This window comes from Amphiprion ocellaris, chromosome 11 (assembly GCF_022539595.1).
Source record: "Amphiprion ocellaris isolate individual 3 ecotype Okinawa chromosome 11, ASM2253959v1, whole genome shotgun sequence".
Classification (NCBI taxonomy): Eukaryota; Metazoa; Chordata; class Actinopteri; family Pomacentridae; genus Amphiprion; species Amphiprion ocellaris.
The window spans coordinates 31,227,472-31,243,519 of NC_072776.1; the positions used below are offsets into that span (position 1 = coordinate 31,227,472).

Here is a 16,048-nt window from a genome sequence, read left to right on the forward strand (position 1 = left end):
AACTAACAGAGATCTACCCGGGAACTTCGAAGATATCAGTCCTTGGACTGTCTGAAGGTTCAAACTAACAGAGAACTACTGTGGGACTTAGAAAATTTCAGCCCTCAGACTGTGAAAGCTCAGGTCCTGAGGACTCGGGAGGTCTGGAGGCTTTGGAAAGTCTTGGAACTGAGGGTTCCACCCTCCAACACAAAGGCTGAAGTCCAACCTCCTGAGAAAAACGGTCGAGACGAGACCCGAGTTAAAAAAAAACTCGAAAACGACAGAAAATAGATGATAAATGCGCAAAAACCAGAAGATTTAGTATCTGAGCGAATAGCTCAGGGGAAAAGAAGAGTGACTACAGAGTGGAAGGTCGCAGGTTCAAGACCCGCCACTGGCCCTTTTCTTTCTTTGTCTTTGTCAGAATTTTGATAAAACTTAAGAAGTGTCTGGTCTTGAACCGGCGACCTGCAGCTCCATAGGCAAATCCTTAACTCACTGAGCTACAGATCAGATACAAAGAAATAAATTCGTCGTCCCTTTGGCATCGTAGTTCCTGAAGTCACCGCATGGGCGGAGCCAAGGCGGAGTCTGGGTGGAGTCAGGGCGGAGAGTAGGCGGGGAGGTGGGTGGTGGCCTCCCCCCTCTACTCCCCCACCTCCCACCACACCTTCCCCCGCCCGACAAGTTCTTCGAGTCTCCACGAGTTCTTCGAGTCTCCACGGGTTTTCCCGAGTTTCTGGAGTTTCCACGAGGTCGGAGGCAGAACAAGTTGTCATGAAGAGGTGTTGAAGTCGGCCAGGATGGACTGACTTTTTACAGCGACTAGAAGGAAGACCACTAGAAGAGCAGGTCTTTAACCACCATCCATAAAATCCATGGAGTCGGCTCCAGATAAATGAAGGGAGGTCAATTTTTTATCAACCTCCATCCAGATGTTCAACTTCATATCTTTACTTTGACATTTTTAGCACCACAAACCTTTAGTATCACACTTTATTATCATTTATTAGGACTTTAATGGAATCCACCAGCAGATTTAGTTTTTGTTGACAGACTTTATTCTTGTCATCGTGGGACTGCAGTATTTAAAACTGTTCCTTCTATTTGACCTCATGTTTATTAGTTTTAGTGGAGAAAGTTATTTTAGTTGTCGATTAGTCTCTTAAAAACCAAATAATAAATTGGATTAGTCAAGAGCTTTAAATTTCTTACTTTGTCATATTTTAAATATGACAAAAAAATATAAAAATAAAGCATCTTGAGACAATTTGACCTGTAATTGGCATTATATAAATAAAATTGAATTAAAATTGTATGTATCTTGTAATGTTGGAGTAATTCAGCCATACATGTTGGAAAACACATTTTCTTTGTCCATTAATCTGGTGATTGTTTTCTCCAGTAATTCATTTCTTGTTTTGGTTTATAAAATGTCAAACCCAAATATATTCAGTTTACTGTCACAAAACCCAAAAAGATTTGCATTCATGATGCAGGAATCAGGCAGTTTTTCACTTTTTATCTTAGTTTAGTCAGAAAGATAGTTGATAATGCGTGAATTGTTACAGCTTGTGAGCCGTAAAGGTTTTAATCTTTGGGGCCGAGTGTCAAAAAACATTTAGAAACCAACATCAAGAAAACACTCAACAAAGATTTGAACATCATTAAAGGGAAATCCAACTTTTGCATGACAATGTCTAATGAAAGGACATTTATTTCCAACGTAAATGTATGATATTCATCCTCTGAAGCTTTCTCTTCACATCGTCTTCCACCTGGACTGGTTTGGTCGGGAGCATGTGCAACAAACATTTGAAAAACTGCACTTTAACATCAATGAATGACACTGAAGTTTAATCTCTACATAAATGAGACTGAGTCTGGATGTGCTGCTCTGTCATTAACTCCTAAGTTTAGGGAAAGTTCAAACAAAAGAGGACAGTTCAGATAAGACTTGAGAATGAGCTTATTTTGAACAAACATCTCAGACTTTCTGAGCTTCAGCACCTACAGCAAGATATTTTAACAACAAGCAACTCAAGAGATCCAGAAGTTGGAGAGAGTTAGCTTTAGCTGAGCCAAAGAACATGTGGGATGCTAACCTAGCAAACATTTCAGACTTTTCTCTGTGAATTCTGAGAAATAATTTCCTATTTAATGACAGAGCTACACATCTTAACTCAGTGTCATTAAAACAGATTCTAATTCAGTGTCATCCATCCATATTAAAGTGCAGTTACCCAAAATGTTTGTTGCATGAGCTCCAACAAAACCTGTCCAGGTAGAAGGCCACTTTGACAAACAGGAAGTGGACGATTCCAAGCAGATTTATAGAAGGGGGAACCGGACTGTACTAAGTGTGGTCGAGTATAGAGGGGTGTTTTGTGGGTTTTTAAGGCTGATAATGATTATTAGTGAGACATTTGGAGTAGATATTCATTTGCAGTAAAGGAAAGTATTTAAAATCTTGGAGTTCAACTTAGAACACAAACTCTAACAGAAAACTTTGTTGATATGTTTTTGTTTTGTTTACAGATGTTAAGTTAAAGGAGTTTTATTCGTGACGTATAACCAATCAAATCACTCCAGAAGACAGAGTGACCACAGGTAGATAAAAGTTCAGAGCCAAAGTAGCACCATTTTTAAATGTATTTATTACCGTAAATCAGTAAAAAATAAAATACTGATAATCAGTGAATCAGTCAGCGCACAATTACTACAATTCTACAATGTATGTCTCTTTCCTTTGACTTGTTATTTGTACAATATACGATGTATATGATGGTGTTTTTTCATAGTAAAGGCTATACTATGATGTTTTCTAACTTGAACTTTTAAGCAGCTTCAATGAAGACGAAACACCAAACTAAATAACCAAAGATCTGAATTAATTTATTCTGAGAAAACTCCACATGATCTCTGTAACCCAGAAACATTACAAAACTTTCATCTGGGACTGAAGGCAGCGAGTGGAACTGAAGCTGCGCTGCTGCTTCAGGCGTTCAGGTATTTGGCGTGATGCTTGATGTGGTCGTTCATGAAGGAGTACATGAAGAAGTAGCTGTGGTCGTAGCCCTGCAGGACAAGACACAACAGCATTTATCTCAATTTACTGAGCTTTAAATACACATGAATCCAGCTATTTTGTCAAGGAAAAGTTAATTACAATTTTGATAAATTACAGATTAAATTCTAACCTTTATCCGGGTTCTTTATATACATAGAAAATATGAACAACCTGGATAATGGAATAGAACTGACTAAAATCAAATAAAATAGATAAACTTGATTGATCTCCACAGGGAAATTCTGTAAATTGAATTGTAAATTAAATTCTTGAATTGAATCTCTTCTTGTTTTGGACCGTTAGACAAACAAGACTTTTATGTTCTATATTAACTTGTGTGTGTTTTACAGAAGAAAATCAATCCAGCATGACAAATTTAAACAGAATCACACCTCACAAGTACAGAGAACGGATAATATAAATTAAGGCTTTTTAAAAACATATTAGAGGTGAAATGAATATAAATGATCTTTTTATTCTCATGAGAGACAAGAAAAAGCATAAGATCCTCAAATCTGAGATGTTAAATACACCAAATACCTGAAATTTAGGCCAGAATGTTACTTCTTCTACTTTAAAATAATTATTCCGACTGAATAATCTGAACAAAAATGGGATTAATTAAAGGAAGAGTTTGGTTTCTTTGCAGTAGGATTGTACAAACTGCTCATTCATAGTCAGTTTATCAGCTACAGTGGATGACGGTCGGTTTGGAAAAGTTAAATTATGAAATGTAGTGAATAAGACCAGAAGTTAAACCTAAAATCTGCATTACTTTAAGTTTACGTCACTTTTAGAACATTTTCACCACTTTGCCTGCTCATGACAAACTGAAGACAGTATTCTTCTTAAAAACCACCAGAATTCATGGAGAAAAAAAACAACAATTTTACTTTGTAGGAGCTGCTGGTTTTGTGTTTTATCACATTAGTTCAGATCCAAATTAACGTGTTGAACATTAAAGCGACTTCTGAGCTCTACGAGGTAAAACTGCAGTTGTTGTCAGTGGAATCTGGTGGTTTAGAATACAGATCCATATTCGATATATAAGATTCACTAATGTTTTTTAATTGGCTAAAATGTGTTTTGCACAGCAGCTCATAACTTTCCTGCTGGAATTCTTGTCTGCTTCTTTAACCCGGGAACATGCTGACCTCTATCTACTGTAGTTTAAACACTGACTGTGGATAATTCACTAGTTCATGCGGTCAACTTAGCCAGATATACTTGACACCTGGAAAAGATCTCAGCAGCTGCCTTTAAATCACATACATGATGTCTACACTACTGTTCAAAAGTTTGGGGTCACTTAGAAATGTCCTTTAAAAAAAAAAAAAAAAATAGCACTTTTTTCAATGAAGATACCATAAATAAATCAGAAACAGTCTAGACAAGAGGTCTCCAACCTGTTTTGCACCACAGACTGGTCATTGCACACTCGGGGTGGGACGAGACACAAGTTCCACGAGACGAGACATCTCACGAGATTGAGTTCACGAGATCGAGACGAGACGAGATCTTAACTACCGTTTTTAATAATACATGAAACCTATTTTTCACAATATATTTTCTTTTTATTAAGCAGACTGCAACGTCATTAACAAATTTAACTCTAAATATCAGCTCTTAACAAACAGGAGTGTAATTCTCTCTGCAATAAAATTGTTTTTTAGCTGAGAAGGTTAACAAACTAAAAGTGCTTTCTTTTTAAAGTGCAAAATAAAATGTGCAAACATTTGTGGATAACTCAAAAAAAAAATACTAATCTGTTGTTGTTTCGAGGTTGTTTTTGGTGGCGTGGTCAGGTTCATGCTTTTGTGGTAGTTCTGTAAATGTCTTTGCATACAGCTCGTGTTAGCTCCTGTATATGGCAACATCTTTTTGCAGTGTTTACAAACGGTTTGTGTCTTGTTTGCGGATATTTTACCATCTTTTTCTTCCACCGGAAAACCAAAGTGTTGCCACACTGGAGATTTAAAAGTTGGGGATGGATCCTGGATTTCTCCTTCGTACTCCATTGCATTTCTGGCGGTTCTCTCTGTCTCGACTGCAGCACGTCTGTGCACACACCGGCACACACGTATCAAAACAACCCGCGCACTCATTGCGCACTGTTGCCCCTTAGTGGTGGGGGGTGTCATTGCATAACTCAGCAGTAGTATATTGAACAGGCCAAGATAAAATAAATACTAAAGGACTGTTACTTAAACTACAATCTCGTGGAAGGCGTGCACGGGAATTCTCGTGACATTTTGATCTCGCGAGATCTCGTGCCACGAGATCTCGTCCCATCCCTATTGCGCACATAAATAATAATCAGTTTTTTTTTTCAATTGATAGTGTTCTAAATGAATAAAAATATTATGTTTTGTTTTTTGCTAATACATATTTACTTCTTCCTTATTTCTATCTCAGCTTCTCCCTCTTTTCAAAGAAACTCTCCAGAGATGTTTGTTTTTTATTAATTTTGGCAGAAGTTAGACTGAGGCCTCATTTAACGGCTGGGCATGAAAACTGACAGTTAAGTGCAAGAAACAAGCAGACGGAATTGACGAGAAGATTTTCTAGTCATTTTTAAAAACTAAAACAGTGTAGACTCTGCAGGAACTAAAATAAAAAATACTTTAAAGTTTTTATTATTTCTGCGGCTCGGTGGTTGGGGACCACTGGTCTAGACATTGTTAATGTGGTAAATGACTATTCTAGCTGGAAACAGCTGATTTCTAATGGAATATCTCCGTAGGGGTACAGAGGAACATTTCCAGCAACCATCACTCCTGTGTTCTAATGCTACATTGTGTTAGCTAATGGTGTTGAAAGGCTAATTGATGATTAGAAAACCCTTGTGCAGTTATGTTAGTACATGGATAAAAGTGTGAGTTTTCATGGAAAACATGAAATTGCCTGGATGACCCCAAACTTTTGAACGGTAGTGTACATTTATAAATTAATACAAATAAGCTTCTGGAATCTGTGGTTTTTCTGTGAAGACTCTGAAAAGAACTGACCGGCTGCAGCCTGAAGACGACGGGGATCTTCTTCTCGGAGCAGACGGCGATCAGGTTGTCGGGCAGCAGCTGACTGGCCGACAGGAACTGGTCGTCCTGGCCCTGATCGATGAGGATGTTGAGCTGGGGACCGGAGTAGGAAGCTGCCAACACGGTGGCGTCGTACGCCTGAACAGACCAAGAGCTCGTGATGCTTTAGCTCTCAAAAATTCACAATTCAAACAGTATTTGGAGTAGAGCTGTGGGATTTTGCAAGGTTTCATGGTTGAGATAAAAGTTTTTGGATGATTTTTTTTTTTTTCAAAAGACTACATGCCATGAACTGGGAAAAGCTGTGAAATCTGGGTGAATTGGCATTAAATGACTGGTAGGTTTTCCTGCCGTCTCACCTCCCACGTGGACCGGTCTGATCCCAGGTATCCAGCAAAGGCTTTCTGTCCCCAGGGGCACTGCATCGGGTTACAGATGGGGGCGAACGCAGAAACAGCCTGAGACAAATGAAAATCAGCAGCTGAGTTACAAACATAATACAACTGACAGAAAGGGAAGAGAAAAGTGAGTCAGGCCTCGCAGACTACAAACACCAACCTTAACCTCACTTTAACATCACAATTTCAGTCCTCAAACTCCAAATTTCATACAAAAAACAGCTGCTAATCATCCGGAATTATCCTGAAAAAGTCTCACCTATTAGAGAACGCTACAACCTCTCCTAACATGTACAGAAATGGAAGAAAATGAGCTCCAACAGTACATTAACCACAGAGATATTGAGTCTAACAATAGTACATATGTTAATAAAACATGTAAAATATGGTGTTATAGCTAACATTAGTTTCTGAAGCTCGATATTTTGGAAAACCATGCTTTTTCTTTTAGCCCAATAACAATATTATATAACTCTTACAGCTGGGACACTATTGGAGTGATTTCACCATCATACCTGCTCAATGCATCTTCAAAATATTAGCCATAAATGCAAAAAAATGCATAATTTCAAAGATTTCTTTCCCATAAAGAATGTCTCTGACTCTACATTTTTAAAGCTCATATTGGTGCCAATAACAAGGGGAAAAAAATATGCTTCTTAGGGTGAAAAATAAAGGTTTTATGGTTGAAATGTTGATGTTTTTTAAACTAAATTTGCACCGTCATATAACTGGTTTGTATTATTCTATCAGAGCAGGGTTGTACCATTAAATACTATATGTATCTATCAACGAGCCTGCAAAATTTCAGAGCTCCAGCTACATTATTTCTCAAGTTATCGCTCTTTAAACACTGATCCACAGCATGATACCGCCTCCACCATGCTCAGCATAAATCAACATGACTCCACTTTTGTTAAGAAAAAAAAATTCAAAAACTAATGTTACCTTTGAGCCCAGATTTTACACACGATTAGCTCAATCAATAATCAACACTTTAAATAAGAAAATCTGTCAAATTGAGGATTGTGGGGTGTGGGGCGTTCGGTGAGTTGAGGTGGAACGACCCATAAACACCCGCCACAGCTTGTTTCTTTAATCGGTACAGAGTGATGAGATTCTATCATACCTTGTATTTCCCAGGGTTCTTCAGGGCACAGATAAGCGCCCCGTGGCCGCCCATGGAGTGGCCGGAGACGGACATCCTGTCTGGGTCGGTGGGGAAGTTAGCGTTGATCAGTTTAGGGAGCTGAGGAAGAAGATCGTAAAGAACGCCGATCAGCTGAAATTAAAGTTTTTTTTGTGGCGAGCAGGCGACATAAATCCGTCTCACCTCCTCGGTGACGTAGGCGTACATGCGGTAGTTGGTCTTCCAGGGGTCCTGGGTGGCGTTGACGTAGAAACCGGCTCCGGTGCCGAAATCCCAGTTTTCGTCTTCGCCTTCAATGTTGCAGCCGCCTGAAAAAAGGATAAATGAAGACCGGTCAGTTCAGAACAAAGGCTGAAAGTGTAGGGATCCAACCCTATGGGCTTTTCCAGGGTTTATTGGGCAATCAAGAAAGACCAACAACCGATATGTGTAACTGATATGTTTTTACAGCATGTGATAGCAGAGAACCTGTCATTCATAACTAGACTTCTTCATTAATAAGGGTGGCTATAACTGAATATGTCAAATAGAAACAGGAATGAATAAATTAGAACATTTCTCTCTGTTTATGTGCGATTGACTGATCAGTTTGTCTCCTGATGTTCTTCTCTACTGTCTTAATATTTCTCTTTTTATCACTTTTATTGTCCACTAAGATACAGATCTTAAAGCTTTATTAATTATTGTTTTCCAGACTCTGTTTCTGGTTCACCTGTGGCTGCCTTCTAACTTAGTCGCTAGCTGTTAGCATAGCATTATCCACTGTGAGAGATTTCCTGGTTTGTGGCTTGAGAGACGTTTCTGAGACCGCAGAGGTACGACAGACAGGTATTTAATTTATCGATAACTGGTCGATAAAAACTAGCAATACCAATGCTCAGAAATACGCCAATGATCGGTCACAATAAAGGGTTAGACTGATTTTTGATCTTTTTGTTGATAACCCATCAGTTACCAAGAACGGGGATGCACACACATGTATGGTGACGAAAGACAGTGTCAGCATTTGCTGACACTTAAATAGTCAGCAAACGTTAGGTTGTTAATTAAGTTTATCTTTATAACTAGAATTGGTAACAGCTGAATTGTTGGGGAGTTAATATCTACATATTCTAGTAGCTCAATAATGTCCTCAATGACATTAAATACGGTCTTGTGTTACTATACTAAATTACATTTACTCCGCCAAGAAGTCAGTCAGTCAGTTTAGTCAGTCAGTCAGTCAGTCAGTCAGTCAGTCAGTCAGTCAGTCAGTCAGTCAGTCAGTCAGTCAGTCAGTCAGTCAGTCAGTCAGTCAGTCAGTCAGTCAGTCAGTCAGTCAGTCAGTCTGTCTGTCTGTCTGTCTGTCTGTCTGTCTGTCTGTCTGTCTGTCTGTCTGTCTGTCTGTCTGTCTGTCTGTCTGTCTGTGCGCAACATTACTCAAAAGTAGAATAACGGATTTGGATGAAATTTTCAGGGAAGGTCAGAAATGACACAAGGACCAACTGATTAGATTTTGGCAGTGATGCAGCTTCTAGTCTGGATCCATGGATTTGGTAAAGATTTCTGTTTCTGTGAGATAGCCGCATGGTGTCAGTGTAACCATGACAACAAGTGAACACCATGTCAGCTGCCTGCTGACGATCACATGATTGCGATCCTACTGTAAATCCACCACTGAGGACTTATCAGTCAGAAATGATACAATGAACAACTGATTAAATTGTGGGGGTGTTTCTGAGTCCCATTAATTTCTGCCGCCTGCTACATATTTAGGTCACACAATTCAGTATCTGTACATAACATACACACGCATAACACACACCTGCACTCAGCGCAAGGTCATTTTGTTTGTGGGTACATCTATGTTAAGTGGACACATTCTATAGCGCTGTGATTTCTGGCACAACTTCTTTGAAGATTTCATCCGTCAGAAATGATACAACGGCTGAGCAGCCTTGACGGAGTACTGTGCTCTCCGAGTGCTTTTCTTGTTATTAAATTACTATAAAAGCATCTCCTTTATTGTACAAATCACACTCAGGTACAAGTAGTTCAGTCCTGAGAGTCTGATCCTTTTTTAACTGCATTCGTCTTTCTCAGCAGCACTTTGTGTTATAATGATCGTGCATCTTTCTGCTCTGACACTCCTGCTACCATATCTAATCTATTTTACACACAGAGTTCATCATTTCTCTGTAAAAGTAACTTCAGTAATGTTCTTGTGTTGTTGCGAGTGTCTGCACATACGTGGGCTAGTGTCTGGAGCTACGATGATGATGCCGTGTTCTGCAGCGGCGAGCTGACTGCCGGCTTTGGTGATGAAGTTCTGCTCAGTGCACGTCAGGCCTGCAGAGAAACGCACAGTAAACTGATGACAACGACAACAAACAGACAATTGATGACCTGAAGCTTTAAAAAAAATTACATAAAATCTCATTTTTATATAATTAAAACAGATTGTTAACTGTCTAAACCTGGCTTTGATAAACAAAAACATGCAAAAAAATGTGCTGTACTGTTGTCACACGCATATCCCAAACATCTATTCAAGAACAACACAATAGTTTCCATATTTTATTGTGCTGATAAATCTCAGAAACATGCATTAATTCGTCCCAGAAAGCTCCATTACGGTCAGAAAACTATTAAAAATGAACAAAAAAATATCACAAATACTCACCATGTTCATTTTAAACTGAATGTTTACATTATTAATTATTTAAAAAGTGAGTAGTATCAGGATTAGGCTGGTACAATGTATTTTAGGCTTTATGCTTATTTTTTATTTTAGCATTTGAAAGCATAATGTTATTTATTCTGTATGCTGCACGACAAATTTCATTCCTTCGTGTTTTTAACACGTCTGAATGACCATAAACTGACCTGAAATGTTATTTTTAATACCATACAACAGTGAAGGTTTGGAAAAAGTCTGCATTTATACAAACCACTACCATGTTTGAAACACGTATCTTATTATGGTTACTAATCTAGTGAATTATTTCAACAATTCATCCATCATTTCAGCCAGCTGTTTTACATTTTTTAACCATACTATATCTATTGCAACCATTTAGCCGTTACTTTTAGCTCTCTTTTGTTGACCATTTACCTTATATTTAGTGAATCATTTCAACCATTTCTATGTTACTTGCAGCTTCTACTACCTCTTTGCTATTTTTTTTTTATTAGTAGCCACTGTTGCTTGCATTCCGTATCTCAGAAGGTTTGGAGTTTTTTCTCAACTCTGGGTAAAAGTGCGTTAAGATGAAATCCCCTCATGCATGAATCACACATCAATAATAGCCCAACCATGTGCATGACCCATGATGGTGAAGATACAGAAAAGTGGACAAGCACAGCAAGAAATAGCATACGGTCAATGCTAGGGAGAATTTACAAATCATGTTTTCAGTGGAGCTCATGGATTATTAAGAGGCGAGCTTCTCCTGGCTCCCTTTTAGTTCACATTCTGCTTTTAATTTACTCCTGTTACAAGACTTCTCTGCTTTTTGCAAAGTAGCTAGCACTCATAATCATCACAAGAACAGTTCACTTAATGCAGACTTTCTTTGCTTTTTTTTTTTAAAAATTAACTCTTTGGATACTGCAGAAGCACACATGGTTAGGAATCACTGCACTAGAGCAAGAAAAGTGGATTCATTTGGCGGGAAAATGGTAAAAACTACAATTTTAGGACAAAATAAAGCTTTTTTTATTTATTTAAAAATAAATTGATGTGTTTTTTAAAGATATACAGCACCGCAGAGAGGTGAGAAGCAGCTTTTCGTGGGATTTATTAACAATAAAAACCACAAATTAGGATGGAGCATGAACCTGCTGATTGAGAGTTATTGCATTAGACTTTTTTCTTTTTTAATCACTCACATCTCACTCATCACCAAACATCCTGATATCAGCTGCAGACTCACCAGAGAGCCAGTACATGACGGGACATTTGTCGGTCTCGGCTTTAGGAGGCAGATAAACGGCAAACTTCATCTTACACTTCAGCTCGGTGCTGCACAAAGAAACACAAACACATGATGTCACAGACACACATGAATGTACTTTTCTTTCATACTCTCATGAAAGTTATCTGTACAAGGATCAACTCTTTGACAGACTTCTCAGACCATACAGGGGGTCCTCCACTTATGTTGGAGTTAACCATAAATCAGAACTCTGGCGAAAATGTAAACAAAGCCATTACGTGCATCACGATATCAATCAGTTTACATATTTGTACTGTCCAGCTGTCATCAGAAGAGTCTGACTTACGCTTGGGAGCCATAATGAAGGGCAAAAAGTTAGCGAATGTAGCACAATCCAAGGTGGCGTACAGCCAGCAAATGTAAACAAAATCGTCTTATAGCGCCGTGTGAGTACGTATTTGTCTGCTCCGCTCACCAACTGGTTCCGACATGACGACGAAACGCTGTAGGTCGAGGACGTCGTAAACCGAGGACCTCTCATATTTGAAATCTGACTCCAAATAATTGAGTTTATCACTTAAGTAAAAGCTTTTAAATGCCAACTGCCAACACTCTTATTTTGCTATTTAAGTTGCAGAAGATTGTAGCTTTACATTCGGTAGCTCCAAACGAGTTTAATGCAATGCTTTGTTTGAGCTGCAACATTTCTGCTCTTATTTTCCCTCCACACTTTGAAATGCTAATGTTCATCGCATATTTATTTGTCTCTTTTATAAATAAAAACTGAAAACGAGTTGAAAAGTTAAATTATTTAAGTTTCACAGCATCTATGAAGCCTTTTTTAGACACTTTGTCTGTGGATGAGAACATATTAAGGAACAAATCAACCGGACGACCTGAAAAACGAGTCTCACCTTTCATGTTCGAAAACCTTCTGGAAGCCACCGGCACATTTGTTGGAGGACACTTGAGTGAGGGCCATGGCTGATCTGCAGACGGACAAGAGCAGCGTCAATGCAACAGTCATACCAGTCAAAAGAACTGGGCAGACAGCACAAACCCCGGCCAGCAGCTGTTCAGCCTGCTGCCATCAGGGAAGACATTCAGATGCTTCAAATGCAGGACAAACAGGCTGAGAAACAGCTTTTCCCCATGGTCCATCTGACTTCTGAACTCAAAACAGTTATTTCTAATGCTTCTACTGCTGATTACATGCAATCTCCTGTCCATATTTATTCTACTTTACTGGTTTTTATTTCATTTAATTTACCTCCCACATTGTATTGTATGTATCTTGCCTCTTTTGAATATGTTGTAATTCCCAATAGTCTTGTTTTATATGTACATTTGATTTTATTATTTATTGTTGTTAATTGGGCCTTGTTATCAATGCACCGTACAGTAGCAGCTATTTATATTTTTGTCATGCCCCCATGTATGATGACGATAAAGCTATTCTATTCATGTGGTAAAACTATGATCAACTGGAACTAAAATTGTCCTACATGGTTCACGTTTCTTATCCCAGTTTGTGTCGTCACATTTCTAAAATACCGTTACAATAAACTTCCACTTAAAACAGCTCGTTTAGTTCAGAACTTTCATTACAACACAGTAATCTCAACCAACGGTGTGAGAAGGAGTTACAGGACAGTCATCTACACGTCTGTTATCTCAGGAGCAAAGGTGAAGCAACGCTTTGTGGATTATTTAACAAATTGCAGCACACTTTTTGATGTTTCTGTTACTCGGGACACTTTCTGAGAACAATAAATGAATAAATAAATGCAGTTTTTAACAAAATTTTGGATGATCAAACTAAATAATGAATTACGAAAGAACAAAAACATCTATCCGACAGTTTAAATAACCTGTTACGGTCGATTTTTGCAGGCTGAAAGTTGGATTAATGAAATAACATCACTGGTTCATATTGACAGTATTGTTGTAGAAAATTTCTTGTGCTGTCATATTGATATATTATCAGTAAATTACTCAGTTTTCAGATCCTTGCACAACAGTAAACTTGCCATTATTACGCTGATTAGCTTCATAAGCTAAAATGAACTAAAGCTGAATTTGAAATAGAATTAAAATGCAGATGTGAGTTTCTAGTTAACACATTCCAATTATGGAGTTAAGGAGGAAATAAAAGGAAACCTAATATGACGTAGTTCTGGTCGTATGTGGTTTACAAGCAATAAAATTAATTAATAAATGATGATCTTTATGCAGTTAACCCAGTCTAGATTCATGTCAAATAGTCTTTGACATGATCTAGATTTGAAAAAAGCTGGACAAATACTATTTTTTCATGAACAAAAGAACAAAAGTTTCACAAGTTTCAACATGTCATGCAGTCTGTAGCTTTTCTGGTACAATCTAGCCGAGTAGTTTCTGATCTGGACTGGGTCTGGTGAGGGCTAAGTGTTTTTAAAAAGCAGAGCAATCTGTGTTTTTGTGTTTCCCAAAACTACGTTAATGTTTTACAATTCTCAAATTATCTTTAATTCTGCTTTTATGGTCTCCCAGATATATCTAGTCTGGGTTTCACAAGTCTAAATAAAGTGTCACTTGATCAGGACCTGGTCTGTTGAAGTTTAAATATAAAAATACATATAAAAATAAATAAAAGACAGTAAAAATTACCCTTTTGGGGGGGGGCTGTCACAAACAGAAGTGACTTCACAGAGTAAAGAGTTACTTTAATCTATAGGTTATGTTTGCATGCTGGGAATTTTCTATCATAAACAGAGACTTTAAAAATCATTAAAATATGTTTCAAACAGCATCAATGCTTTAGTTAGTGCATTTAATATCCTCTCACATTAATAACAGAGCAGCTGAGGCAAGACATAATGTTAATTCATTCAAATTAAGCTGCTTCCACTGTTGCCACTTGCAAAACTCTACTAAAAGCATCCTAATTCACCTAAAAAGTAGCTACGTCTTTTAAAATATGACTCAAATAAGCCACAACTTGCAGCATATGTTCACTCTGGCACACACAACACTGCAGACTACAATCACACAACTGTTTACGGCTAACGTAAGTGGTCATTCACACACAAGTGCGCCTATTAATCCTAATAAAGTCCTGCAAAATGCATCTTCTACGAGCGCCGAATTACACACAGCAGCTGTCCAACTTTATAAATTCTCGTTTATGCTCAACACATTTTGCACTTAGATCACAAACATATGAAATCCAAAAGTGTAAGAATTAAAATAGAGTTTGGCGTGCAGCTTATTTGGGGGGCGTGCAGGGGCTAGCAAGTAAAGTTAGCTAATGTGGATATTACACACCGTTAACTGCTATTAACGAAAGCCAGCTTGAATTTACACGTTTTAGCAAATCTAAAAGACAAGTTAAACGTGTAATTTAGGGTACAAACCTTAGTAAATAGCTGTAGTTTGCCGCTAAAGGTGTTTCTCTCGCTGGTTTGCTAACTTCCCCGCCGGTGCAGCGCAGAGCGTCCGAAGTCCAACGGCGTCAGTGGTACGTGGTGACGTCAGAGGAGCGGCCCCCCCCTCAAGGGTTTACGTACGAGACGTAACGTACGTAATCAGACACAAGATGGCGATGGTGTTTAACAAAATAAAACAGTTTCTACACAGTTTCTACAAAAAAACAGATTACATGCAAGTAAAACGAAATTAGAGAAAGTTTACTGTTAGACAAAATAACTAAATCAATAATTAGGAATAAGTGTCAAAACAGCAATTAAAACGTTTGTTTTGATGCAAGTGAATGCCTTCCAAAATTAAAATATATTCAAATTATGTATCACTTTAAATCTTGCACGAAGCTAAAATAAGTTTCATTTTATTGTTTATTTTTTTTCGAGTCGGAATGCACCTGGAAAAAAATCACAGTTCATGTACAAATTTGACACACCAAATGTTAAATTTGAACAAATTAAAATGAATAAATAAATACATTCAAATAATAATAATAAATATAATTAAAACAAAAATGAAACATGCAATCCGAAACAGAAGCCAAACAAACTAATCATAGAATAAAAAAAGTTGAAATACAAGAAATTCTAATAAATTCATTGTTCATTGTAAACAAACAGATCAGTGCAAACAATTTTTTTTGTCTTTTTGTTCATCGTTTGCCTTTTCACTGTTAAACAGTCAATAAAAACATACATATTTAATATTTTAAGAGTAAAATCATAATATTTTAAGATTAAAACTGAAATATTTCCAGAATAAAATCATAACAAACCATGAATACAATAATAGTATTTTTAAAATAGTCAAAATATTTTAAGAATGAAAATATAAGATTTTAGGATTTATAAAAAATATCATTTCGGGAAAGATGTAATAATGTTTTGAAATATAAAGCAAATCATTTGCATTAAAGACATATTATTTTGAGAATAAAGTTTTTATATTTCCAAGCAAAAGTCCTATTAGTTTAAGAATAACATCATGTATGATGTCAATAACATTTTAAAGCTGTAATATTTTTAGAATAG

The 16,048-nt window shown here is 37.4% G+C and overlaps 1 protein-coding gene across 1 annotated transcript; it reads right to left on the bottom strand.

Annotated features, from left to right (window-relative positions):
- Positions 1-2,619: 2,619 nt before the first annotated feature.
- esd (esterase D/formylglutathione hydrolase) lies at positions 2,620-15,086 on the bottom strand. Its single transcript, XM_023264580.3, has 9 exons — positions 14,951-15,086; positions 12,470-12,544; positions 11,553-11,641; positions 9,868-9,966; positions 7,822-7,946; positions 7,618-7,737; positions 6,450-6,548; positions 6,061-6,228; positions 2,620-3,060 (listed from the first exon to the last, which is right to left on the bottom strand). Exons 2-9 carry the CDS (start codon positions 12,535-12,537, stop codon positions 2,980-2,982), a joined length of 849 nt encoding a protein of 282 aa, XP_023120348.1. The 5' UTR covers positions 12,538-12,544; positions 14,951-15,086; the 3' UTR covers positions 2,620-2,979.
- Between the last annotated feature and the right edge of the window lie 962 nt (positions 15,087-16,048).